The 27,831-nt window shown below is 40.9% G+C and overlaps 1 protein-coding gene and 1 long non-coding RNA gene across 8 annotated transcripts in view; one reads left to right on the top strand and one right to left on the bottom strand.

The window, feature by feature from the left end:
- AP1S2 (adaptor related protein complex 1 subunit sigma 2) overlaps positions 1–15,026 on the bottom strand; it is a 32,988-nt gene extending 17,962 nt beyond the window's left edge. For 5 of the 6 annotated variants that reach the window (XR_003493874.3, XR_003493877.3, XM_072029127.1 and 2 more), the window contains exons 1-4: positions 14,868–15,026; positions 13,663–13,841; positions 6,211–6,319; positions 5,131–5,268 (exon numbers count right to left, since the gene is read on the bottom strand). Coding sequence is in view for 4 of the 6 variants with exons in the window: in XM_072029127.1 (XP_071885228.1) it covers positions 5,131–5,268; positions 6,211–6,319; positions 13,663–13,841 (426 nt within the window). In the remaining 2 variants the exon portion in view is untranslated. Of the gene's footprint in view, positions 1–5,130; positions 5,269–6,210; positions 6,320–13,662; positions 13,842–14,366; positions 14,515–14,867 lie in introns of those variants that run through there. The other variant, XM_072029134.1, reaches the window with a different exon arrangement.
- A 2,344-nt stretch (positions 15,027–17,370) lies between these two features.
- On the top strand, positions 17,371–24,744 carry LOC106015315 (uncharacterized). Of its 2 annotated transcripts, XR_011805242.1 has the most exons (4): positions 17,371–17,703; positions 17,836–17,945; positions 18,454–18,650; positions 18,962–24,744. It is a non-coding gene; the product is annotated as an uncharacterized lncRNA (long non-coding RNA). The 2 variants fall into 2 exon arrangements; XR_005262570.2 differs by lacking the exon at positions 17,371–17,703 and having other exon boundaries at positions 17,792–17,945.
- Positions 24,745–27,831: the final 3,087 nt, after the last annotated feature.

Here is a 27,831-nt window from a genome sequence, read left to right as displayed (position 1 = left end):
TACAGTAATATCACTCTAGTCAAGTTATGTATACAAGGTTTGCTTCATTCAAAAAATAACCATCTGTTCAGCTCATGTGGGAAAACGAACAAAAAAGCAACTGACCACTAACATATGCTTTATCTTGGTTTTACATAATGTTTTCTGATCAACTATGCTAGTCTTTCAGAACAAGCAATGCAGCTTTTTATTCCCAAAACTGGAAAGAAAAATCTACCCGTCAAATCCGAAGTATCTGAAAAAAAAAAAACAAACTGTTTCCACATGCATGCATTTCTTCACCTAATACTGTATTAGCACCTACGTTTTAAGCAGCACAATTAAGAAAGCACACAATACTTCAAAAAGGAAGTCAATATGTTGAATGCACATTCCAAATATATATATTCTATATATAATATATATAAAAATATATATTCTATATTCTATTTACATATAGGCTCTTCTATGACACTTGCCAAACTACTTTGCATGTCTCATGAATAAGTATGGTTATACTTTCTCACATCTATCACATGAAGACAGAAGTAGTTTCATTCCAGGTTCTTAAGATCTCCAATCAGCACCATAGGAGAACTCACTTTTTCTTTCTTGATCTATTTATCAGTCAACAAATTCCATATAACCAGACAAGACATATGCTTCATATGTAAACCAAACAATCGAAATCTAACTGCAATACAATCTCTGCCACATATCTAACACCCTTCTGGCACTGATGCCTGAACAGCATTAAAAAAAAAAAAAAAGTCAGCTACCAAAACAATACCACAACTTATTGAATCTTGTAAGAGTTGAGAGAGATTCCCAAGCAACGTAGGCCTTCGGTATTTCCTAATCCTTGTATCATTAACTAAGAGCATGTGTTACCTCCATCGCAGTAACTCTCACAAAGGTCCCCACAAATATCTTCTAAAATATAATTAGAGACCATTGTCTGTTTATATAATCAAGCATATACATGTCTTTAAGAACTGCAGCCTTAAGCTGACCAAGCTATCTACTTCAAAGTGAGTCAGAAGTTACACATCACAGTCAAGGCAGCCAGATCTCCCTTAAAGAGAGATTACAACAAAGATTTCATTGTTGATTCCTGTTGCACCCTGAGAGGCATACAGCCAGGTACAGCTGAAGCACAGAACATCACAGCCAACTTCAGAAGGCAGTCTACTGCAGTAGTCCGTATTTAAGAGCTAATGTAAAGCAAAGCTAAGTGAAGACTGAATTCATGGCATTATGGTAAGTTTCTCAGAAGACTAGTAAGAAACAGGTGCTTACAGAGGCTCTTTCCTAATCCAGACATAGAAGCCTTATGCTCTCACCCACTGTAGGTTTTCAAAGATGTTCTTTTGTCACTGCTAATGCTAACATTGCTCTAATTTCTCATATTCCAAGAACAACCTAATGCCATCTCCCCGCTATTACACATACCTTCAAATGTACTGTTTACAAAGTGCACATCTCCAAGAGAAGTTTCATAGCCAAATCTTCATTTGCAAAGATACTCATTCTAAAACTAGATCTACACAGCAACCTTAACCGTCTTGCACAGGTCAGCTGATATTAACAACTTAACCACACTTCTGTATATAGGATGAGGTAAGGACTTGAAATAGCAAAGTAAATGAGGGTGATTCATAGCATAACTATTATTTTTCATGTGGATGAACTAGCAGATAGTATCAGAAGCCAAATTGCAAGAGCCTATGAAAAACATTACACAGCTTCTACATATTTGATCATTAGTAGAACAGTGATAGAAAAAGTGATTTGTGAATAGATCCACTTTTTTGAGATCTTCCAAAAAAAATGTAACTTAAAGTATCTTAGACGTTCTGTGATCAACTACTGAAAGCATACATAACCTGTAAGAATAATGGTGAACAAAATGGGGACAATTTCTGAAATAATTTTATAAAAATGACAGATAAAAATACCAAGAAGAATTTTAACTTGAAACTAGTGTTTAGGAATTTGCTCCAACCTCAAATGAGGAACAGCAATTCTGTATAAATTTGGTTTCAAATATTTACGTAACCGCCTGTTTTAGATATTAGAATTAACTCCTTAAATTTACATTTTCATCACAGTGAATAACCATGAACTTCCAAGGAGCATACTAGCTTTCTTGGACCATCAAATAAAAACACAGGAAATTCAAAAGGAAAAATGGATCCTCTCCTTTCCATAAAACACATTGTGTTGAGAGTTTCATGCATTAAGAAAAACAAAATCACGCATGTTTTAGATCTTTCACAGACCACACATATGCAGCCATGCACAAACAGTCTGCAAATTTGCCTCCTTGAGTGGATCTCATAAAACAGAAACACGTGCCTCCGTAGTCACTACTCAAGTATCTAAAATTCCTACAGCAAACGAGCCATAGAACTATCAAACAAGACACACAACAGTATTTTCAACAGACACTTCTAGCAATAGACTCACAGTGAAGCATGGAAGCATTAGAATAGTTTTTGCTATCTGGATAATGGATAATACTGCCAGTTTTGGTAACTGACTATTAATAAGTTATCAGATGGTAATAAATGGGAGGTAAGGAACAAATATTTGAACTGAGTGCAATTGTAAGAGCTAAAAGAAATGGATGAAAAAGGCATTAAAACTTTTCATATTTCAGTCCCATGAACTCTACCAGTAAGTGAACTGCACAGCACAAAGACCTTAAGGACACAACAAGTGGGTGCTCAGAAACAGAAGCACATCCTGGAAAACTGCCACAAGAATATAAGTAGGCAAAACTATTAAGAACCCATTTGCTATGCAGCAATTTATGCCTCTGCATTTTCTTTTAACATTACCCAAACAGCCACTTAATGTATTTGTGATTATTTTCCATTGTGCAAGCATTCTGTACAGCTTTTAAGGTGCTTCATACATTAATGTATGTATTATTAATAATGTATATTCAAGACTGATTAATAACTTTTAAATTAGGCAATGCAAGTTTTCAGGTCAAAATAAAAGTCCCTTTGTTGCACATTGTTTTTGACTGTGTCACACTGTAATAAACAAACCATAACCCTGCAAGAAATGGCTTGCATTTGGAATCAAAACATTGCACTCCAGTAGCTTTCAGGTATTCTGGAAAGCAAAAATAAACTAGAGGTACAAAAATATTCCATTTGCGACAAACGATTATTTTAACAATATTTTAATGAGCTGCTTCTTTAAGCTCAGAATGCACATTGTAGTAGTTAATACAAAATACCATCCAGAGAAAAAAGTCAAACTTTTTGGAAGCTCAATTTAAATATAAAAATCAGACCTTTACAGGTCTTTGTATTTAATGTATATTAAAAAGCATATATATGGAGTAGTTTTATACTTGACTGACAGTCGATATAATTCTACTAAGAGTGAAACAGTGAAAAAAATAGCTTATAAAAACAAACACATAACTACAGCAGAGCCATGAGCCAATGGTTAAATTCGAATTTAATCAGAAAAGCATTACTAGATCTTGACAGAACAAAGAAAATCTCAGGTGGCAAAGGGAAGGGTATAGAGTAAAATGCACCAGGGTAAAGCTATCACAGCAAGGGGAAGGTCTCCAACTGAAAGTCATACTTTATACATTCACATTTTTAACTAGAATTTACATGATGTAAGTGTAAAGAGTATGCTGTTTAGAAAGACTGTCATTAATCCCTAGTTTTTGCTTTAGCAGGAGAGCCTTAAGAAATGGTGAAAATTAAACTTAAAACAAATGATCAGAATACAGTACTTCATCTAATATATAAATTAACCCTGCATTTTCAGGAGATGGACTGGAATAGGTAACTGTTATATCTGTTTATATATAAAGAACAGCATAAGGTTTTAAGAGAAACTGGATGGATTTTTCCCCTCTTTGTACCTGGAAGTCCTCTTGCAGTTTAAGGTAATTATTTCCAAGCGTAAAGGAGGGACTGACAAACTTCTTCAGAATACAAGCAGAAAATACACGCAAGTATTTCCTTCCTAAAAAATAGCATCAAATCCGTGTGTAACACTGACCCTAATCATAACACTAACTAGCTGCTGACAGACAAGAACTTCAATGTGTTGTGGATTTGTCTGTGCTCTGAAAGAGCTACAAACACAATCACAAGGAAAAGAATAGAAAGTGATGTGCACCTGCATCTTATTAATACCACAATCAACAAAGAAATACCACATGGAACACAGCACACTCATATCAGAACTAAGTAGTTAACTGACTGGACAAATTAACAAACTGAAGGGTCACACAAGTATAAAAACAGAGCAGCTAACACGTATATGAGTGAAACTTTAAAAAAAGAAAAGTTCATCCCTGCTCAACCATGCAGTTCACTGACTCACACACAAGACTGATGATATCCCCAGCCCACCAGAATTTTGTGAATTTCACTCAAACATTTGAGAACCTTAATGCTGACCTCAAGACTACAGCAATTAATTACAAAGAAAGGCACAGAACTGAGTAACAAGAGGGAAATGTTATAAAGTTTTTTCTATGCCACTGAACACCCCCCCCAAACACTTTCCAAAGAAAAAGGCTAAGATGCAATCTGGATTTTTCGTTAGAGTTAGTAATGAACAAATGCATTCAAAGTGAAAAAACAGATGTTTGTACATTTCATTCTGTGTGGTTCTGTGGCAGTACTATTACTGCTTTTCCAACTTAAAAAGACAGAAACCAGAGTAAGCAACCTATAGCAGAAAAGCATGTCTTTAGAATCTAAAGAACTATACCTGAAGGAGTCTCAAAGGAGAGAGTCTAGCTTCTGGATTTCAGCAATGAAACAGTAAAGAAGTGAACATGCATCAGGTATGACAAAAAACTAAGTGCTGATTAATAAAAAGAATGAAAGACACATGAACAAAACTAAAGCTGCACGATCTATAATTACCTAGGTATACACAGAACAAACACACAAAATCACAGTAGGTTACAATATACTCATGCCAAACAAGATGAGAAGAGCAGATAATGTTGTAGTATTGCACAATTAGAACAACTAAGCAGAAACTACATGCTAGGCATGCTAGAAAGCACCTTCTACAAGCTCAAAGAAACAGGAACTTTTTCTAATCACAGTCTAGCATGCCCATACTTTGACCAGAGAAGTTTAATTTGCTTACCTCCTGTAAAAGATCTGCCTGCTCAATGGCTTTGAGAACATTTTTCTTGGAAGTCTCCTGAACTTCCCCTCCCAAAAGGAACTCATCCAGAATAAAATAGGCTTTTTCAAAATTGAAGATGATATCAAGTTCACATACCTACAAAGAACATCAAGCATTACTGCGAAGTGGAAGTACACCCTGTTGAGGTGTCCTCTCACAAAACTTAACTTGCTCACAGCTTCACCAAATGAGGATGTTAGCTTCACGCTGTAACTTTTTAAATTGGGCAACAACAACAAAGAACAGTTTGAAACCAAAAGGAATAATTTTTTTTCTCAAGTTAAAAAAAAAAATAGAGCAGTCTCTTTTAAAAGCCTTTTCATTGTTAAAAAGTTCAATTCACAACTGACAGTCAGTCTGACATGTCTTTCATGAGGCAGAAGATCACCACTATAGTTATCTTCTTCCCTGAGCTATCCAGAGGCAGATCATGCAATTGTACAGAAAAATTTTTGAACAGTCACAATTTCTTATTCATCCTGTGCATGCCCTAGTCAGAAGGGCTAGAAAGACAGAAGGATGAGCAGCAGTGTTCCTAAGTGCAAACGCACACTACCTCTGTTCCGTTTGGTTTTGGTATCTGGGAAAGCAGATGCCTTGTCTTTTCTTCTCTTCCCCCTCCTGCTAGCTCACAACCAACTGCCTTATTTGAAAGCAGATGTAAGAAGTGTTGGAGCATGGGGAAAAGTATATACGCAAGAGCAACACCAGGAGAAGAGAAGCTGGAAGCCTGGACAGATAGCTAAGAATTCATAAGATTTTATCTGACCACAAATGAAACTATGAAATAAAATAAATATAGGCAATTAACACCAGACTATCAACTGTTCTTCTCCAAAATCATGTTTTTATATTTTAACAGGTATGTAGGCACTGATCAGTTTAGTTTGGCCAAGCAACAGAAAATCTGTTAGATAAACCATTTTAACAGACAGTTGATTGTATTTTAAATAAAAACACTGTGGAAATAAAACAAAGTGATGTAATATAAAGAGACTGTGAATCCATAAAAAAATAACTGAAAAGAAGTTAACTCACACTTCCAAAATACTTGTCAAGAAGTTCTACGTAACGATGAATTATTTCCAGAGTTATTAGTTCATTGTCCTGATCTTCAATAGCACAGCAGAAATAGAGGCTTGCATATCTGTAAAAACAAAATAATCCTCGTTAGCAAAAGATGAGTAAAATGAATACATTTGAGAGTTATTAAATTCTCAGTAGTCCTTAAACTTAACTTTACAGTGTTGTTAGTTTGTATGAATAGCCACGCAAGCTCTACCAAAAAATGGCTTGGAGACCAACAGACACGCACATGGACCCAAAGGGATCTGCCTTCCACAGTTAAAGAGGACTTCATTTTTTATCATCTTTTAGCTGATGGAATTAAATTAGCCTCATTAGCATTTGGAAAAGGAAATATATTTGATTCTCTAGCCTCCTGGCAGAGTTTTGAGGCAAGATGTTTTCTCCACTAACTGTAACATCCAAACACTGGTATACTAATCAACAGATTAAACGTTAAAGTTATAGCACACAAGCTACACATATAACAGCTAATTAAAATGCCCTGGGATAAATAAATGGAACTAGCAATTTAGGATTTGGTCTTTAGAGAATTTAACTAATGCCAAAAAATTCCAGGACTAACACTAATGTCATATACCCCAAGCACTATTAAGTCAACAACTCCATCACTACCAACTGTTCTGGTGTCAGGAGAGGCCATCAGCTCATTTCCAGCAATCCACTTCCACCCTGGAATACAGGCAATTATTTCCTCAAATGTGATCTTAAGTTCCACTTTAACAAAAAGACTACCCAATTCTATCGTATGACACCACACAGTTATTGAATTCATGTTTAAAAAAGCAGATGAGGCAAAACAAAAACAGGAGTGAAAGCTGAAAAACCCGTTTGCTCTTTTGTAAAGTGCCAAAACCATATGGCACACAGATACACATGGCAGAAATGAGATTTCAAGTAACACCTGTTGTAGCCACTGATTTATATGAACCAGGAGCTGCTTTTGTTTGCCCATTTAGAGAGAACTGGCAGTGTTAAGCACTGAGTAGCCAACCCTGTTTAAAAAAAGTCATTAGGATATAAACACCAAGTTTAAGATGCATATTCTTTTCCCACACACTGAAATGAATATGCCTTTTTAACATTACAGAAGTTTTTATCACTTTATCATATTATCTGGAACTCTGTAAGGCCTAAGAGAAAATGACTTTTTTTTGCTAGAAATCAAAAAAAATATTTTGTAGTGTGTTGAAATATCTCCCAAGCACTTAGCTAGTATCATTCATGATGATGCTGAAAGTCTCACCCCCCACTCTGCTCTAGCCGATTCAAGTCACAACTGATCAGAAACACTTTTATTCAGAAGTTCTAAGCTGTTATACAAAAAAAAATTCTATCCCCCACTTCTTTCCAACCCATCACAAAACCAGACTTGGGGGATAGGGAAGGGCTGGTGAAAAGAGAGGGCAGGTACCTCCAATGAAGCGCGCAACACTAATTCTCTTGCTCTTTCATCTCTTTACCATGGTGACTTGTCAGCTCATCAGAAGCTCTATCTGAGAACAGTTCTTTTGATTTTACACTGCTGTGCTTGTCCCTCACTTTAATACTTCAAGGACATTTACAGCCATTGTAGTAGCTTGCAAAATGCTATCTGTATATGGCATCTTTAAACAAAGATGCTTAAAAAAGGAAAGAAGTATGAAGAAAAACTGTTCTCAAACCTCCTGATTTTTTATTTTTTAAGTCTAGCTCCAAGTTAGCATATTTGCTTGTAGAAAAGAGAACTTTGTACATTAGTTGACATTTATGGTGGTTACCAGCACCGAAGTCAAATACACCTAAACAAAATGTCCTTCATATACAGATAAGCAGAATTGATTACGAAGTATAGGTAAACCATTCCCATAGTGCTTAAACAAGTTGAATCACACACCAGTAAAACTTATCAAATCACATTTGACTTAAATATTTGAAACGTACCCACACGGGACAGTCCTTTTGCGTTTCTCTATTACTTAAGAGCCTCTTTTGACACTCGGAATTATTTTATGGAAGTACAAAAAGAAAAGGGAGGGAGAGGGATTTTACCTAACATAGAACACTTTCCAGGAAAGCTGTCTGCTCTCAGTGTTCTCATTTAAAAGAAAATGTAGCATACTTCTGAAAGACTTTATTTGGCAGCTATTAAGCAAAGTATACTTTCAAGCTCTGCCAACTGCAGTCTTGGAAAAGGAATACCAAAAAATGAAAACTACTTGTCATAAGACGAAATGGAGGCCTAGGTATCTATCCCTAGAGAACATTACTTTCTTTTTCTTTCCCTTTTTTTTTTCCCCTCCAAGTAGTTGAGGGGAAAATTCAGGCAGATTCAATATGCCTACTTTGCAAACAGTGTAAGATTGTATATGTCAGCCATCATTGCAAAGGGCATGTCGATACTGGAAACAAAGGTATGCATTTCTTAAGACCCAAATTCTCAACAGCAATAGTTTGCTGTCATTTCTTCCCTCTACAGCTGATGGCTTCAGAAAAGTGTCCACATATACTCTTGAACAGATGGAGATTGTCTATACAAAGATGAGTAAATTTCTGTAGTCAAGCTGAAAAAATTATTTAACCTACAGAAATGTTGTTTCTTCCTAATGAACCTGAGAGAGAACTCTTAAAACGCTTAATGAAGAGGAAAATCTTGAAATAAAATAAGCCACAGCACACTGAAAAGCAAACACCGCCCAGCCTGTAAGAAACATTCTGCCATTTTCATTCCTACTGCAGTTTGAGTTCTCCAGACCACCCCCCACCCTGTAGGATCCTTAGCCCTACATCAGCTGTTTACACTCAGTTAGGGAAATATTTTATGATAAAACACTGTCTGCTTGTCAGAAAGGGGGATCAGTTCCAGAGACCAAAAACAGTTTGGAAAAATCACCTAAGAATGCAATAAGAAATGGAAGAGCAAAAAGGAACTACAGGCAACACAAACACTAAAATTTGTGCCTTCAGGCAGGTGACCTTACAAAGGTGTTTTTTTTTTTTTTGCGGAGGGAAACAAATTTATGAACCTTCCTCCAGCAGCTGCACTAGTCCAATAGCGAGAAGCCTCATAACTGGCAAGGTAATCCTTCAGCCACATTCTCCCCTAACTGCTCACTGCCAGGCTCCCCAGTTCTGCTGAAGGATCAGGTCACTGTGGGCAGAGCACAGCTTGCAAGCCCTATCCATTCAGTAGTCTACATGATGAGAGAACACCTGCTTAAAGTCATCACTGACAGTTTGTCACCAGGTAAAGCTGAAGCCTGAAGACCTTCAGCATCTAAGCTCCTTTGCATGTATATTCTGTGTGCAGAAACCTGAAACCTATTGAGCTCAGAAAGAGCAGAGCTCAACTCAAAGCCACCACCACCATGCTATGCTGCCTTTCAAAGGCACAGGTACTTCAGGCAGCCCAAGAGTTTGGGACTTGGTGATAGGTTATCACAGTTGACCCAGTGAAAACTGCAGCCATTAAAGTTGCCCTTGGCACAAGATTTGTTCCTCCTTCAAAGGAGCTGCATGTTTCATTAATAAGAAGTTCTAAGACTCTAGGACAGGCAGAGCAGTCACTATTTAATTAGGATACAGAAATAAGCAACAGTAATAAAGCTATCTAAAATAGGCATTAGTTCCACAGTTTCTTATTTCAGCAAGGCTATAACCCTTACATTTAGAGATGAACAAAATCTTGGTACTGGTAATCCTCTGTAAGATAAAGCTGCTGCTTCTGCCTGGATACATGCAGAGGTCCTCCTAGTACCACAAGAACCAGGATAGCGTACAGAGAACCTAAGCTAGTTAAAACAACCAAACTTAAATACCTAATTAACTATTATCATTACATCCAGTCAGTTTTACAGAGATACCTACGCAACATTTTTAACAGATACAATTCTGTTAGATACACGTAAGGAACAATACTGATCAGGTCAACTACTGGCCCTAGCACTTGCCACATGACTACCAATGGGGATCAAAATATTGAGTGGAGGCGCACACTGCTTGCAGAATGGGCTCTTTTCTTTGGAGGTGGAATGTAGAAGGAGAGTTTTAACCCCCCTCTCCCCCCCCCCCAAGTCTTTAAAGTAACCTATGATTAAGGTTATTTGACATTAAATGGAAGGCTGTCACAACACTAAAGGCAGCACAAGCTGTGACAATTTAAAATGATGTACGGCAATACAGTTCCAAATTGACATATAAAAGCAAAATCACAATCCTTAATCAAGTTACCAATCAACAATAACCAAGTCCAACAACCTCAGTATACCAAATGATAATAAGTAAAATTTACATCAAAATCAGTAATTCTGCAATTTCTGATTTCAAGTGCCATATACTACACAATGAAAATAACTAATACTGCCAGAAGCTAAAGCAGCAAATAGCTGAGATCTTAAAAGAAAGAAAAAAAACACACAACCTATCTTAAGTTCTCTTTCTAGTAAAATATTAGAATTTTTAACATTTAACAATGATTTCTCTGTCAAAAAGGGAAAGCTGCACAAACTACTATCCAATATTGTATGCTCCAATACTACTAGTTAAAGAACAACAAAAGGAAGAGCAACATGAATTGTATTTGCTAAGTTTCTAATCAGCTGTCTGCAGACAGCTCCCTCTCAATTGTTAATGGATTCCCATTCTTTATTTTATTCTTTTTTTCCCCTGGGAAGTCACTTCAAAACTGTCTTTTGGAGTCAGAAGTTCATATCCTTTTTCAGTCTTTGGATGCCTATCAGCCTGAAAAACTCTCTTCCAAATGAGCTACAGAACACATCCAGCCCAGTTCATGAGCTATGTCAAAAACAGGGCACCTTACTATCTGCATTTTGAGATCTCTAAAGAATTTGTATCTCTAATGAAAAAATAAGGCAACAATGACTGACCCAGTTTTGCAAGCATATGAACGCTACACATATGAAACTAAGGAGAACAGAAGTAATCGCATATTCAGATGGATTTTAAGGACATACAGCTCTGTCTCCTTGAAGTTTCATCCAGAAAGCATTTTATATGAATGATAAGGATGAAATCCCAAAGAACTAAGGAGGCTAATCAAAGTAGTCCAGCTTTCTTGCCAAATGTGAAATATCAGAAGGCAGCAAAAGCTACAAGCTTGTCAATTTTGCATTTGAGTTGGTTTTATTTTTGCAAAAACATACAATGAGAGCCTAGAGTATACTTCTAATAATGCCAACCATTCTTTGAGTTGATATATCTAGGTCAATTCTCTCACACCTGAAATGTTGACAGTTAATATGCTCTAAAAACACTTATAGCACAAATCAGCCATTTCAGACTCATAATAGCAATATGTACATAAAGCATACACAACAGCAATACATACAAACATTTGTAGCTTTTATTTAAAAAAGTATTTTAAAAAACATTTGCGCCAAGAGGTTGAGATCCTTCCCAATAAGAGACCAGACAAGAACAGACAGTAGTGATGTGCAGGAGTCTTGTCTGCAAGCAAATGCGAGCGCCTTCTGCAATTTCATAAACCACACAGCTTCTGTTAGGTGTCTTGCTCTTTTAGCTACCCACTGTTCAGGAAGTACTGGACCTTGACTATTTTAGTTGTCTTCTCGGTATAATCTGCTGCTGAGCTAACAGATCTGCCTTTTCAAAGAGATCATGGTAGCTGACACACTAATTACGGTACATTGATTGGGAAAAAAGTCTTTCCCCTGAAAACCTAAAAGTAGTTGCTGTACAGGATTTTAAACTATCACCTCTTACACTCGGTCCTTTTGGTGATGTTTTAGCCTAGTGCAACTGCCAAAAAAAACAAAGTATAACAGGAATTGAGATGTTAATTAGCTTGATACAAGCTAATCTTAAGCAATTTCATAGGCTAACTGTGCCAGATTGGTTTGCAGGCAGTGAAAAAAGCTACTGCAGTCAGCTGTGCACACCAGCAGTCTAGCAGATGGACTGCAGTCTACATACACATCGCAGCCAACTTCTGTATTCTCCTTGACCACAGATCCCATTGCATGTTACTGAGATGCACGAACACCACAACTCAAAAAGCCATACACAGATTTCCACTTGCTATCTGAACAGAAAAGGACATGACAAGCAGTTGACAACCGTTGTAAAGAGACCGGGAGAGAGAATAGCACCAAATGAACTCACTACTACAACAGCTACCACCGTTTGAGACTGGGCAAGGAGTAGAACAGGCTGGCCTACTCATGCCCCATTCTTCTGATCTAGCCCCATAAAAGCCCAGCTGAAAGCATACTTGCATGCATCATCGCTTACAGGAGCACAGAAAGCATTTGAACAAGCTTGTCTACGTGTATGTTGAAGAAGTTTTGTAAGAAATCAACAGGAAGAAAAAAACCATTGTTTTCTTTAAGCACAGCCTTATTGTGTTTCCTCCTGATTTTGGAGATCTACACAGATCAGATACACTGGTAGCTTTCATGTGCACGATGCTACATGCACTGATGTACATATGAAAGCAGGACTTAGAACATCTATTCCTTTTTTATTCTACTCAGTACAGTGGAGGAGAGTCAGAAACTCAGTTTCAGCGCCAGTTCTCTCTGTCATTCCTACTGACAGAACACAACAATATTGTAAGGCACTGAAATTATTTACCACCTCAAAGAAAATAAGAATGCATAAACCTTTTGAAGTTTATAAATAACTAGAGCAGGGAGTTAACTCTAGGTTTCATAGCACCAGCTTTAGCTGAAATAGAAGCAGCCTCCCAAATCACAATGATAATTACGGTAATTTGTGAGGAAAATTATTTCTACACCTCTACATTGTAATACTTTCTAAAGATCAGAATAAAACTAAAAAATTTCTTGCCATACACTTTAGCAAGTTAGTGAACAATTGGGACAGGAAACTATTGCTAAAGAAAATTCTACAGTAGTTGCCCCAAAAAGAAGCTAGTCATGATTTCGTAAGTTAGGAGAAATGCCTTTGCGTGTTCATAGCAAAACAAAAAAACAAAACCCTACATACTCGGAAACAAGAGAATGCTTTCCATATTTCTATGAGCTTTTAGAAGCAAGTAACATTTACAACTACTTTATGAAGCCACTGCCTGAGGTAAATGTTTATGAAATTTAGTATTTATTACCTATTACATCTTACATGCTTCCTATTTCCTTGCATTTATTTATCATAGGCATCTAAGCAGAGAACTAAAACCCACCACTCCTTATGAAAGTAGAAGGGAACCTCATCTCTTCAACACATTTCGAAACGCATGAATGACTTTCTACACATGAATGATTCCTACTTGGCTATCAAATTAGATCCAAAGGAAAAGTCTGTCTCCTCCATAGCCAGTAGAGGGAAGAAAAAGAGATAAATTAAAAAAGTCAACCATCATTATTTTCTTGCTTATTACACTATTTGTGACATATGGTAATTACAAGGTTAGTGAGAAAGAATAACCTTTTGTAGACAATCTTCAGGTCTCTCCATTCCAGGAAGCTGCACATTTTCGGTTTGCGGGCTAATACGGTTTGAACAAGTTCCCTTGTGATTTTCTTCTTCTCTTTGTCAGATAACGGGACATACCACTTCTGGAGTCTCAGCTTCCCCTGGCGACTAAAAAGCAACATAAACTGCATCTGTTGAATTAGAAGGGAAAAAAAGAATAAAGGATTAATCTCAGTCTCTTAGTTTAAGATTAGATAGCTACGAGGAAAACCAAGCAGGAAGCAAGATAGGCTTTTGGATGGCTATCTACATTATGCATTTCTACAGCGGTGGCAGATGTTACACAAGATTTGAGAGTACCAATAACACAAAGGATTCAGCTGAGCAAGGTCAGGCAAAGTAGAGATAGTAGAAAGCACGCACAAGTTTCAGAAACGCAAGTCAGGCAGCAAATACACCCCAGTTCCTGACAAACCGCGTCCAGCCAGCCCCGGTACGGCTGCATATGCATTCACGCCAGGAAAATAACAAAAAAACGGCACAGCCACCTCGTCCAACACCCAACCTCCTTTTCAATTCACCGGCTTAGAGCCTTGCAGCAAGGAGCAATTTGCACTTAAGATCTCTCCGAAAAGCCTCCGAATACTTTAAGAGGCATTAAACCTCCCAGCGGAGCGTCCTGTGGCACGGCAGAGCCCTGCCTCGCCTCGCCTTACACAAAAGGAGCCGAGATGAAGTGTTTTCCCTGCGGTCCTATGTTCCAGGGCTCGCTTCCTCTCGAGGAGTGATGTTGCAATTATATTTTTAAGAGCAACTTGCCGGCTGGGCTTCCCAGCAGCCGCAACACTGAAGGAAACGGATGGGTTTGTGGTTGTTTTTTTTTTTTTTCCCACCTCCCCCCTTTCCTCTTTTCTGCTCCAAGTTGCGAACCGGGCTGAGGAAGTTTCCCGGGCAGCCGCGAAACCCGACGGGAAAAAAAAAATTAAATAATAATAAAACGGAATAAATAAAAAATAATAAAAGAGGCTAGTCCCAAGTGCCGAGCCCTCGCAGCCCCCCTCCCTGCCCCGGCTCCCCCCCTCCCCTCACAGCCGCCGCGTCCCAACGGAGGGGGGGCAGCCGTTAACGGTCGCTGCCCGGGGGAGAGATGAGGTGAGGGGGGAGCGGCGGGTCCCGGGGCTCAGCGAGCCGTGCCTGGGGGACGCGGCGGTGCTCACCGTGCCCCGGGGACAGGACGGGAAGCAGGATGAGGAGGAGGAGGAGGACGCGGCGCTGGTGCTGCCGCCGCGGCTGCCGAGCGGCTCTGAGGGGAGGGGGCCCCACCGCGCGCGCACCCCAACGGCCGCCCCGCCCCGCCCCGCCCCTCCCTGCCCGGGTGGGGGCGGGGCCACAGGGAGGAGGCGGGGGGAGGCCAGAGGGAAACTTTACCGGCTCGGCGCATGCGCGCTGAGGGTGGAGGGGGGGTAAAGGGGAGCCCGCCGCTATCCAATCGGAGCGGTCCGTCGCGGCCAATCAGAGGGGGGAGGGCGGGGCTAGAGGAGGAGGTGTGAGGGGGCGGGGCTAAGGATCCGCGATCCGTGCGGCCCGCGTTGGGATAGGGCAGCGGCCGGCGCGGCAGCAGCCAATCAGAGGGCGCGGTGCGGATAGCGGCTCGCCAGCAGCCAATGGGTCGGCGAGGCGCGGCGCCGGGGCAGTGACAGCGGGCAGTCGGCCGCCCGGAGACACGGGCTCCGCCCCGGCCCCTGGGGAGGGGAGGGGGAGACGGATGGAGCGCGCATGCGCAGTGCCGTGTTTCTCCTAGCACGTGCGTGCCCCGCGTGGGAGGGGGGAGCTGAGGCGCGCGGGGCGGGGCGGGGCGGGGCGGGGCTCGCGGCAGGGCGACCGTTACGCGGCGGCACCGCGACCGTTACCCGCCCCGTATTGTTTTTTTTTCCTTAATAACCCTTTTTTTCCCCCAAAGTGACCTTGATTAAATTCGCTAATTAGATATCCCGGATTACTCGCAGTCTATTTATTTATATATTTATTTTATTGGGGTGGGGAGTTTGGCAGTGGGTAATTTTTACAAGTCGTGTGCCAAAACAGCCAGACCTGCATTTTTTTTTTAAATTATTTGTAGGGATTTATTTATTTTATTTTTGTCAGTTCTGATGCAGGTTGGCTAAAATTCCGCGGTGTAAACACAATCTGAGAGAAATGCAGAGCAGCATCTCTTTAAGCCAAAGTTGGAACACCTCAAAAAAAAGAACCTTCTAGGTTCAGGTTGGCAATGAGGGGACATTTCTCCTCAGAAGGAGCAGTCAGGCACTGGGACGGGTGGAGTGGCCCAGGGAGGTGGTGGAGTCGCCGTCCCTGGGGGTGTTCAAGGAGAAGCTGGACGTGGTGCTTGGGGACATGGCTCTGTGGGCGACATTGGTGGCAGGGGGATGGTTGGACCAGATGGTCTTGGAGGGCTTTTCCAACCCTAATGATTCTGTGAGTTCACCATTCCTCTTCTACCCCACCACCACCATTAAAGATGGAAATAATCAGGAAAGGTTGTTTCTGCCAGGTGGCTGTTTAGTGGCATAACACGCTGATTGACAGCACGGGGAAAAGCGAGCTCCCCTCTGCACCTTCCTGGTAGGAGCTGCTCCAATTGCTTTGGGATGTGTTGTGCTTTTATTACTTTTTATTATTGACGCTTAAAAAAAAAAAATCTATTCTTCTGGCTACAAAACAGCTGCGGCAGCAGAAAACAGTGCTGGAAGTGCTTTTGTGTAGAAATGTGGGCAGTCAGGAAAGCCAGTTTTCTGGCATTTCAGGGAATGCTATAATCAATTGTACTTGAGGAAAACTGCAGATACATTACTTTACCTTTTTACAGTATAAGTTAGAGCTGTGAGAGGAAAGTGATACCAGGGAGAAGGAGGCATGCATGAAACCAAACTGGGTGGACAAGGCAGTTGCGACATCTCTTAAGAAGTGGGAACTGCAACTGGAGGTGCTCCTTCTTATCCTGTTTAACATTGACTTAGCAAGTGTCCTGTTCTCATTTGAACTGGCCTTCCATCAGCTTCAAGGACAGATGCGTGTGGATTTGGTAGCTCACAGATCCTACTCTTTCGCTGCTGTGGTATTGTTCTGCTCTGTGTATTATTTTGTCCTCGGTAATTTTGCAGCTCTGCTTGTTCCTTTTGAGGCAATTCCGTGGTCTCAAGCACCCTTTTGTTCAGTAAGCATCCTTAAGTGTCTCTTTCCTAACCTGTACTTTGCTGTCTGTCCTTGAATTGAGCATCCTATATCCTATGAACCCTCCATTAGGAGTACATACACACTGCAAGTGTTTCTAGATCACCAAAATCATTATTTAAGCCAGCAACCACCTTGTGTTTCTGTTCATCTTGGCTACTTCCAGTGTATTAAGGTCATCATCGTAATGAGAGCTCAGAAATGAATTTCTGAAGTAGTCACTCCAGACCTGTATTTTGATTTGTTGCTTCCTAGCTCAGTGAAATATTTCTGCGTACAGATGAAAGCACACATTCTGTAAATGCTTTGTTAGTGAAATTTAGCTGGACTACATAGATGGTTCAAGAAACATGTATTTTGGTGCTTTAAAGGCAAAGTCTTAAAAACTCTGATTCTTTCTGGATCCTGTATCGCCTTTTTCAGTTTTTGTTAGATTTCCCGTTCATTTACGGTTTCATCCAATGATACAAGTGCATTTTTCTCCTGTATTCCTCCCTCCTATCTATTATGTGACTGGATTTCTACAGGCTTTAACCTGGATTCTCTTACTTAAATCCCCTCCTGGTCAGAATCTCTCTGCTACGTGCAGTTTCAGGTGATGTGCATGCGTGACCAACCAGTGATACATCAAGCATGGTGGGAGCAGCATCCAGTTCAGTCAATCTCAGATGAAGTTTGTCCTCCTCAGCCAGTTTCTGCCTCCTCATCACTGTTTCAGCCGGAGGATGCGATGTTCTCAAGCCTGCATGGTATTGCCACTGGTGTGATCATCCTTCAACTCATTTCTCTCAAAATGAGCCTGCTTATTTTAAGCAATTTAAGGTGTGATTCCATGGCAGTTTCAGATGGTCTAAATCCCAGCTTCCCCCACCCCCTCCTCCCATTCCCACCCCCATGCTCCCATCTCTTTTCCTGTGCTGCCGTAAGTGCTTGTGCTACCTCTCTCTGTTGTAGCAGGGAATTGCCAACGAGGCTTATTTTGGCTGTACAGGTGAGGAGAAAACAACTGAGTGAGCCAGTCTTGGGATCCAGTACCTCTGTCAGGAGGGCAGTGACAAGAAGAGGTAATGCTCTCCTTTCTGTTTGTGCTGTTTCTTTCGGGAACTTCAGATGATGTTCTCTTTGCATTTTTTTTCCCCAGTGTTGTGGTTTGTACTAATTACCCCTCTTTATACCTACTCCATTGTTTGTTCCTGTAAGAAATTATCCTGTCACTTACCTATTGAACTAGCAATATACTAAACTAGCTGTAATTAGCAAATTGATAAAGATGCATATGATGCTTAAAACAATAATACAATAGCCTCTGCGTATTCCGCAAACCCATGACAATGCAAATGTCATGCAGTCTAATTTTAGACATGACACTGAGTCTTCTGTTCATTAGCCTTTGTTTATTGCCTTACAGCCAGCTTTAACAAGACAGATTTTAAAGAATGAACTCAGAATTTTGATCTCTAAGCCATGAATGATAACCTCCTGTTTTATTAATGGATGTTTGTTGTGTTTTTTTTTTTTGTTTGTTTTGTTTTTAACTGCTATAGTTATAAAATCCTTTGTACTCCATTTCAGATGTAAGGCAAGTCTTCAGGGGATATATCCATTGACCATAAGACATTTGGGGTCCCCAGCCAAGAGCTTCTCCCTAGATTATTTCCAGCATGACTACAGACACAGAAGAGAACTGCCTGGAGCTGGGAAGAGAAGCAGGGAGGGAGGAAGGAAGGAAGCTTACACAAAATAAGATTAAATTTGCTTGGCTTTCCCTGGTATGGTTTATGTCAGATCTTGGGTTTTGATTTTTTTTTTTTTATTAATTAGAACGTAGTAGTTTTGTCTGGAATATGGGTCTTGTACAAACGTTATTGAGGCTGACATCTTGGCATTTGGCACTTCATGCACTGTTTTAGTGCCAAGACTAAAGCCCCTAATAACATTTTGTTGTGTTTTCTTTGTTACACAAAATGCTGCGTAAACCAGGAGGCTTTTGAAAAACAAACTGTTTATTAATTCTAATGGAAAACTTGTTTACTTTTTTATTAAGTTTTAATGTGTTTTTTCTTTTTTTTTTTTTTTCCAGAAATGCCACCTAATATTTGGTAAAGAAGGACTTTACTTCAGCCTACCCTTCCACTGTCTTCACCTTCCTAAAGAGGAGGCAGCGTACTTTAGAAGCGCATCCTGTATCTTTGCAGGTCTTCACTAAAGTAGTCAGTGGATGTATCAGTGAGACTCATTTTATTGTTAATTTATCTTCTTGATGCACAATATCAGACTCCATTTTCATTGACTGAATAACCGTGGAGTCATTATGAAGGCAATAAGAACTGAGTTACTAGCCTTGGAAGTGATTACTGCTAGATTTTTGCCTCTTAAGCCTCCAAACAGGATGTTGCATTATTATATGCAATTCTCTTCCCTGATGTACTGTCTGAGCATTGGCTAGAGTATCATGTTCCACTCTGATTCATGCAGAACACTTAATCTCAGTGGAGCCAAAGTAAGTATACATGAGATCGTAAATGACAGTTTTCATTGTCATGCTCCTTTTTTTTTTTTATTTTTTTCAATGTGGAGCTCTCTGTCTTGATGAAATACTATTTATTGCAAACCAGGGGCCTGATTGCTAGATGCTACTAAGTCATCAGATCCTACCTAGAACCCCTACCTACCTGTTTTTTTCAGGATAGGTGTTACAGGTCACTGAAATCCTGTTAAATATGACTGGTTTCTAACAGTTGTGTATGCCTCTCCCTCAGGCCATGTGTGGTAGGCACAGCCACAAATTGAGCATCAGGGGTGTTCATCCCCGAAGTCGACTTTTCACAGCTGGTTTGAAGCTGAGGTGTCGGTCTTTTGGCCCAGTTCTGTGAATTACAGAATCATGGCTTACACGTGTAATTTCCCTTGGAAAATAAATAACTGTTTTTGAAAATACCTCATTTCTGCACATTCAGGTAAGAGTGTGTGGTAGCTGCCAGTCAGCCAGGGTTTCCCCTTGCTTACCACGTTTGTCAGTCTGAGCCTTGCATGAGGCACAGCACATATCTGAATGCGGCAGCACAAGCCAGCTGGCAGCATTTTGTGCATTGGGCTAGTGAGCAGCAGGATTCTCTTTACTTGTGTGATGCTCTTATCTTTCTTGTTTCAATGTTTATATTGGAGCAGTGTGCAGAGGAATGAAGAAGAAATGAGCTGCTCCACGGAGATTTATGAAGAAATTGTCACAACTCTTAATGCCCTTTCCTGCTCCACTGGTACAAACTGTGCCACGGTGCAGCAGAGAACTGAATGTTTTCAAAAGCACAAGGAAACCTGGCTTTTCAGCCTCACAGAGTGCTTGCTTGGGAGGGAGGGAGAGAGAGAAAAGGAGAGCAAGGAGGATTTCTAAGGCTGTGTCAGTACTGTACTTTAAGGAATCATTGAATAAAGCACCTCACATACATCTTGCTCATCCTCTGGCACTCCTAAGAAAGCAGCAGCTGCGACTGCAGTTTGTGAAGTGGCTGATGCTGCAGGTTAAGCAGTAAGTACTTACTGGATCCATCCCCTCAGATGAAGAAGTACTTGGGCAGCCTTGTGTGGAGCTGCTCAGTTTTGCCCGTGATGAAGAATTTCTTTTATATATCAGAGCAGTGCTCTGGTGTATTAAATGCAGCATGTGGGTTTTCTGAGCACGCTTTGATCACCCTAAATCCTCTCAAGCCCTTATTTAGGCATGTATGTCCTCCTCTGTCCTCCCTGTGAGGCACACCCAGCTGGCAATCCCACAAGGCCTCTTGATCCTATTCTGCAGAGAACCTGGTCTGATATAGCTCAAAAGATGCTGTGTTTTGCACGGAAGAGACGGTCCAGTTGCCAGCTTCTGATGTTCCCAGATTGTCATGTTGCTTTGTATAACCAGGACGGAAGATACACGCTTGCACAGCCTGTGCCCTAATTATGCAGCAGATAGAAACTTTTCAGGGGAACTTGGAAACTGGTATGAATCTGAAATGGTAACCCAAACCTAAAATGTTCCTTTTTATAATCAGTCTCCTAAGTCTTCCAAGCTACCACACTGATCCTACGGTATTACACTAATCTTTCATTTCAAATCCTTTTGGGTAACTCAGTCCAACTTCCTCCATCTTTCTGAAGAAAATACGTTGCGTGATCTGCCTAGTTCTTGCCAGTAACACAAGGGGACAGCATACACCGTAAGGCCTTCGTTTATTGCCATTTTCTTTTTGGCTGAATTGTGTAAAGAGTATGGAACCAGGGCAGCTGAAGGCCTGTAAACCATTTACTTCCATATTTTGAAGGCTCAAGAAGGATTTAAATGGTGCGTAGATGTTGTGCTGGCTGTGTCCACATGTGAGGAAATTTTATCCACATGGATTATGGTTCATCAAGCTGTCTAGACTCCCTCTGTCACTAAAGCCTATCCTTGCGATGCCACATTTGTCCTACCTTGGAGCTGCTGAACAGCCATTGCAGTAAACATCTTTGCCAGGGGGTGTGCACCCAGGGTCCCTAGGTTTCAAAGGATTTTGAAGAACTAAAGGGCATAGGGAACAAGTGTAATAAAGCTCACTGTGAGATCATATAGAAGGGGGATGTGGCTTTATAAAAAAGTCTCTGTAAACAGTTGACTGTGCCTATTTACATTCTCGAACCCCCATTCCCAGAAGCACCAAAATAAATCTGTCCAAATGGTCTAACCAGGGTCCCATGTGTGATCACACACAGGACAAGGAAGCTGTCTGTTAGGTCCTCATTGTTCCTCTGAGTTTCTTCTTGATTGGAAACTTGAATTGATTTTGAACTTGTTTTTGTTTTTTAACAAAAGATGATGCTTGGGGTCTTTTGACTTCACAAATTTGATATGTCTTGTATTTATCTGTGTATTTTATGTCTCTGTACTTGATTTTCTCGCCTGATGCTTTATGTCTGTTTGTTCCTTCTCTTCATTTGCATACCTGTGTTTTTACTGCATGTTCTGCTTCTGGTGCTTCCACACACATATATGCACACATTTCCACCCACACTCCATCAATACCAATCTTACTATTTGTTACAAATTACTGCAAGGTAATTGAGTAGCTCTTCATTTTTCCTTGAACACTTTGTTCCTCAAGTGCAAGCTTCCCTTTTTATTTCCATCTATGCAGTACCATATCAAATACAGCTGGAAGCATGTCCTGCTAAGAAGACCCCACTTACTCTCTGACTTTAGGATTCTGCCCTGTTCCGGTGGGTCATTAGTGGAACAAAGCCAGAAGGAGATTCAGTTGTTTGCTCAAGTCTGAAAGGCCAGTGTTTCAGAACTGCAGAGTGTGCTATTAACAAGGATGAATCCTTTGGCAATGCATCCTTTCTGCTGCAAAATAGTTGCTGTGTGGAACCTAAGACCCTTATTACAAATTCATGAATGATTTTAATCCATTCTGGCAGCTTTCATAAGCATCGCAGTCATCTGGAAGCAAAAAAGATCATTAGTTTGTGCAAAATAATACAGCTATGCTCATATTTGATCTAGCTCTCTAGTGGGAAAGGAATACTTAAAGTTTTTTTTTTTTTTAAATAATCAAGATAGGTTTCTACTATATTAGATCTAACAAATCTATTTAGAAGTCATGTTCAATAAGACATAATAACACAATGCAGGGCATTAAAAAAAAAAAAGTCATCTAAAATGTGCACAGCCACCTTCAATGTGCTAGAGATATGCTAGAGGAGTTGTAAAATCATGTTGTAAAACTTAAATATCAGTTGTCAGAAAGTGACAATCTAATAGGAAAATCTAGCTATCACAAATTCCTTCCTTTCATCTTCATCATTTTTAAACGTCTGCCCCAAAAATGTGAGTTTCTCTCTGAGCACTCTTAATTTTTGGGGCACTGCTTGTTGCAGACGCAAAATCAGGAAGGAAATCAGATCTGAGAGTCAGCAGCTTTTGCTTCCCTGGGGCACTACGGTGCAAAATTATAGCAACAGTCAAGAAGTAACATTTATTGTGGTAGATGCCTGAAGAAGTACCCAACAGCTGATTTCTAGTACAATTTTCATAATATTATTTTTGCCAGTAGGCAACTGTCAAGATACTTTATGATTGCAAGTCAGAGGAAGCGTGTGTGGGAGAGGATGCATTGAATGGAGTATTCCAGAGCTGCTGTGAAGTTTTCTGTAATACAATCAACCCCGATGCAAGACCAAAAGTAAAGATCCGACTTTCAAAATTTCAGCTCTTATTTCTATAGAGCACCAAGCACAGCTGAGCTTTAGTTGAGGCTCCTAAATGCTAAGAAATCTCTAACTTCTGTCAGTAGAACAGGTTCATCCCACTTGCTCAGATTTGCAAAAGGAATTCATGTAAAAAATGTTTATAATTCATCTCTCTTCCCAGTCTGCCATGAAGAAGTTGTGGTTTTACAGCTTGCTTTGCCACTGAATAATCAGAATCAGGCATCCTTCCTCTCTGCTCTGTTATGAATAATTTGCATGAAGGGGTACCAAAGAAGAGTGTAGTGAAATCACCCCCAGGCAGCTGAAGAGTCTTAAAAAATTAAGCCTGCACATAAACTACATGTAGACTTAAAAAAGAACAAGAGACCCATGCCTGAAACAGAGCATCGAGATGGCGAATATTTAGGTTGGTTTATATTTATTTACAAATGTTGGTAGCAGATGGTTACCAACATTTCATCAGTATGTCTGCTTAAGCAAACTTAAAAGCTGTAACAAACAGCACAATTTATGTAGCAGCTCGCCTTCTTTAGCCCACTCTCAACTTGCATTACCCAGAACAACTCCCATTACAATTCATCACACAGCTAAGTAGCTAAAAAAGGGAAGAGATGCAAGGGGAAAACCAGGAAAGCAGGATGGTTGTCCAGCACTAGGGATCGGTGGTTTCTCCACCATGGATTGCTATGACTGATAGTTCTGTGCACAAAGAATCGTTTTCAGAAGATTTCTTCCTCTCCCACATACACTCCATTGTACCTTGGTTGTTAAAGCTTATAGAGGCTACAGAAGCAGACACTACCTGAGCAACCAGATAGGCATAATCTATCTCACTGCTCTCTTTGCAAGGGAGCATATTTAGCAGACGAACTGAGCCAGTCTGCTTTTTTTTTCCTCCACATTACCCTTTTATTTTCATGCAACACACAAGCTGTCGGAGATGAGGTGATGACTGACAGATGAGGGTGGCTGGTCCAATGGATGCCTCTGGTAGATATTTGTTAAAAAAATGCTGGGTAAATGGAATAAATTAATAGAAAGGGGGGCTCTCAACTAATTTCCCCAACAGAATGCTTCACACCTAAGGGTACCTCCCACTGAAACAGTTTAATTCAGCTGGCCTCCCCTCTCTCTTGAATACCCAATTCACTCACGAGTTCAAGAAGAAAGATTATGTTTTTCCAGGCAACTGGAAGGAAATACTTGTGATGCCAAAGTGGAGATGGAAGAAAACATCAATTATATCACCACAAATGGGATGGGCAATATAATGAACAAACAGTGATTTAAAAATGGAAACGTGAATGCTTGCTCTGTAAATATTTGGACTGCCGCTGACTTTCCTGTTCTAGCTAGTTGCAAGGAACAGGGTCATGGCCTGTCAAAGGATGTCACTGTAGACGGTGCAGAGATGAGGGTAACACCATCATTTCCCTGTCTGACTTGGCCTCACAGCCTGCCTGGGGTCAGAAACCTGCATTCAGCAGGAGCCCAAAGTGTGCATGTCCGTGTGTGTGTGGGCTTGTGTCTGAGAAATAATTACTGACTGTACACTTATAAATCAAGACAATTACCAACTATAGTCTTTTGTTCCTTTCTGGGAAAATCCTGTATACAGGAGCTTTGTAGCCTCATAAAAAGCGGGTGGAGTCTTAACTGGTTTAGAATATGCTGATTTAATTGATTACATTAAAAATATTAAGAGACTGAGGAAAAAAATATTCCTTTCCTGTCTCATTTATACGTAGCAAATGCTCAAAACAACTTTTTTATGAGAGTGAGCATCGACTTAATTAGAAGTGGCGTGCTTTCAAAAGATTCCTTCTGCGTGATTCGACACATCACAGAGCAAGTTTCACTTAAGACGAGGACATGCATATTTAGATCCAAGGCTTGCAGGGCGTGCCTGCTCTGTACGGTTCACCGAGGTCCACCCTCAGAGTTAAGCAGGTCTGAGCTTACACATTAGCCCAACTAGGGAGCATTTCCATGCCAAGATTTGAGCGATGCTCTTGTTCCCTCATTGTTTCTGTACCTCATTGTTTTGGTATGTTCCTGGGCAGTGGAGCACAGAGCTGGCTCTGTGTGCTGGGACCCATCCTTGTGCCACCCGAGGCAGCCTTGGCACAGCCAGGGGTGGCAGGGAGGGGACAGGGATGCAGGGCCACCAGTGCTCTGCTTTGCTTCTGCCCTTGCTGCCCAGTCCTAGAAGCAGACTAAGTCCTTTGGGGGCTTTAAAGCAGCGCCAGCCTGAAAGCACCAGCCTGAAGAGTGGATGATGGATGGGGGCAGGCTAGGAACTGGCTGGGAGCCCTGAATCACTCCGCAGTTCAGGCATCACCACGCTGGAGGAGACTTTGGCAGCATCCACGCTTACCTTCCAGCTGAATCATCCCGACCTGGCCAGGGTCGGGACGCCAGGGAGGGAGGCTGCCCTGCCAAGGGACTGTGCCTGGCTGGGGCTGGGGTGAGCTCTGGGGCTGGGGCTGCCCCCCAAGCACAGGCACAGCCACCCTCCTGCCTGCTGAAGGCAGATGCATCTGGTCCATCTCTGAGAAAAAGGCAGACTAACCAGACACAGGGGCAGCAAGTTTATGGGGTCGCTCTTTTCCCCTCCGTGTCAGGGAGCGGAGCTGGTGCCCTGCCATCCCTTGGGAAGCAGAAGCTCGGGGCCTGGCCATCAGTGGGTGCAACTGCTGCCACTGGGCTCGTCTTAGAAGTCGCGGGTAAAGACATATGTAGGCTACAGCAGATCACATTTTCATTAGTGGTGCTGCTTCTGGAGAGGAGCACTGAGTAGTAATCATTATTATTGCTTTAGCAGATTGTATCTGTGTGCTGCTGCCACCTGCCACTCTCCATGCCATGCTGCAGAGACAGCCCTGGCTTTAGAGCCTAGTGGGTGACCTTATTATCAGCTGCATGTTTTCGAGGCCCACAGAAGGCTGCCTGTGAATTATACAATTTAGAAATAAATACACTGGAGACTTCCTTTTTCTTGCTGCATGGCTTCTGGGTCTTTAGCATCCATACAGGTCATTTTTCATTTTTCTCTCTGCGGCAGGCTAAGATATTAGGTGAGGGAAGGAAGGGGGAGAGAAGGAAGGGAAGGGCAGAAGGAAGGAGGGAAAGGAGAGAGGGAAGGGAAGAGGAAGAGGGAGGGAAGGGAAAGGAAAAATGAGAAGAACAACAAGCAAGAAGAAGAGAAAAATAATTTCTACAAAATCACATATAAGCAGAGATAATGGCATTGCCAAGACCTGGTTCGCTGAACAAAAGCAAAAAGCAAAGTAAACATGTTTTATCTAGCAACAGCTTGCCAGCTGAAAATTATCCATTCCAGCACAGAAGTTACCAGGGTCGGCAAGCCACCCCATTCCCTTCCCTTCCCATAATTTGTCCAGCTGGTTTTAGTGAACTTAAGATTTCTTGTCCCTTCAGTTCTTACGATTCCTGGGCTCTAACCCACAGCAGTCCAGGTGATGGACTGCCTGGGTGCTGAATTTGGTTTTATTTTTTGCTTGTTTATTTCTGAAGTGAGAGAGCTGGGATTTCAGACTTTTCACTCGAGTGCTATCTTTACTTTCTGGGCTATTGAATATGCAGGTGCAGAAGGCCAGAGTGATTCGGGACCTCTGGCTTCCCCACCTGGCTGAGTGTCACAGAGATGATACATCAGAAGGGGAAGTAAGACAGCGGGGGATCCAGCAATAATTGCTTGGGTGGTGCTACAAAAGCACAAAATGATGGTGATGGAAACTATGCTCCCAGCTCTGTCCGGATGGCCAGCCTGCCTACAACCCGTCCAGGCACTCACCTGGGTCAACACAAAATATGGAACAGATTGTTTGGAAGGCAATACTTCTTTGGATCCTTATGCTGTATAAATCCCTGTGTTCACTGATTCAACAGAGGTGCACAAGTTTACACCACAGGGAAGTCTGGCCATATCTTTAATATATAACTCATACTCTTTGTCCCAAATCTGGAGAAAATGATTCCAAAATGTGATTCTCTATGCTGGGAACAGTGTCATTTAAATGCAAACTGTGGCTTGGCCATGGTCAAAGGTTTGTGGAATGCATTGTTTCCATTTTAAATGTGTAGAAAGAATGAAATTTGTAGCTGAAAGCCTGATAATGTGGTTATCCTTGTTCAATTTTTTAGCACCATCTGTTCTTCCCAAGTAAGAATTCCTGACAAATCATATGAGCGAAAACTTACTTTATTTCTCCATGCAGCAGACAAACTATTAGAGTTACAGAAATCTGGTTGGGCAAAGAAATATGTTTATAAAATGATTGGTTTAAGTCTTTGTTGTCTGAGAAAATGACTTTTTAATGTACTGACAGCTGTCTCCCTCTGGCATGTTTTCAGTTTAACAGTTTATGTTGGAGCCAGATCATTTGTTTCATAACTGGCTGCAGCATAACAAACAGCACTTTTAAATCCCCAATCAGCCCACGTATCACATAAATGTTATTTGTCCCAATTGGAATACCTTCCCAATAACTACTTTTTCTTAATCGTGCCTGAAAAATGCATAAGTAATATGGCCACACAAAAATCCTCTTTTAAGTCCTGTCGATAAAAACGTTACATACCTGAAAAGTTTGGGTATTTTAATAGGTTGCCTTAATTTAGAGTTGAGGCAGCTACCCAGCACATTAATGCATACTTATTTATTTGCTGAAATACTTATATAGTGCTTATTTAAATCGT

This window comes from Anas platyrhynchos, chromosome 1, assembly GCF_047663525.1.
Source record: "Anas platyrhynchos isolate ZD024472 breed Pekin duck chromosome 1, IASCAAS_PekinDuck_T2T, whole genome shotgun sequence".
Classification (NCBI taxonomy): Eukaryota; Metazoa; Chordata; class Aves; order Anseriformes; family Anatidae; genus Anas; species Anas platyrhynchos.
This window is presented reverse-complemented; position numbering and strand designations above follow the sequence as displayed.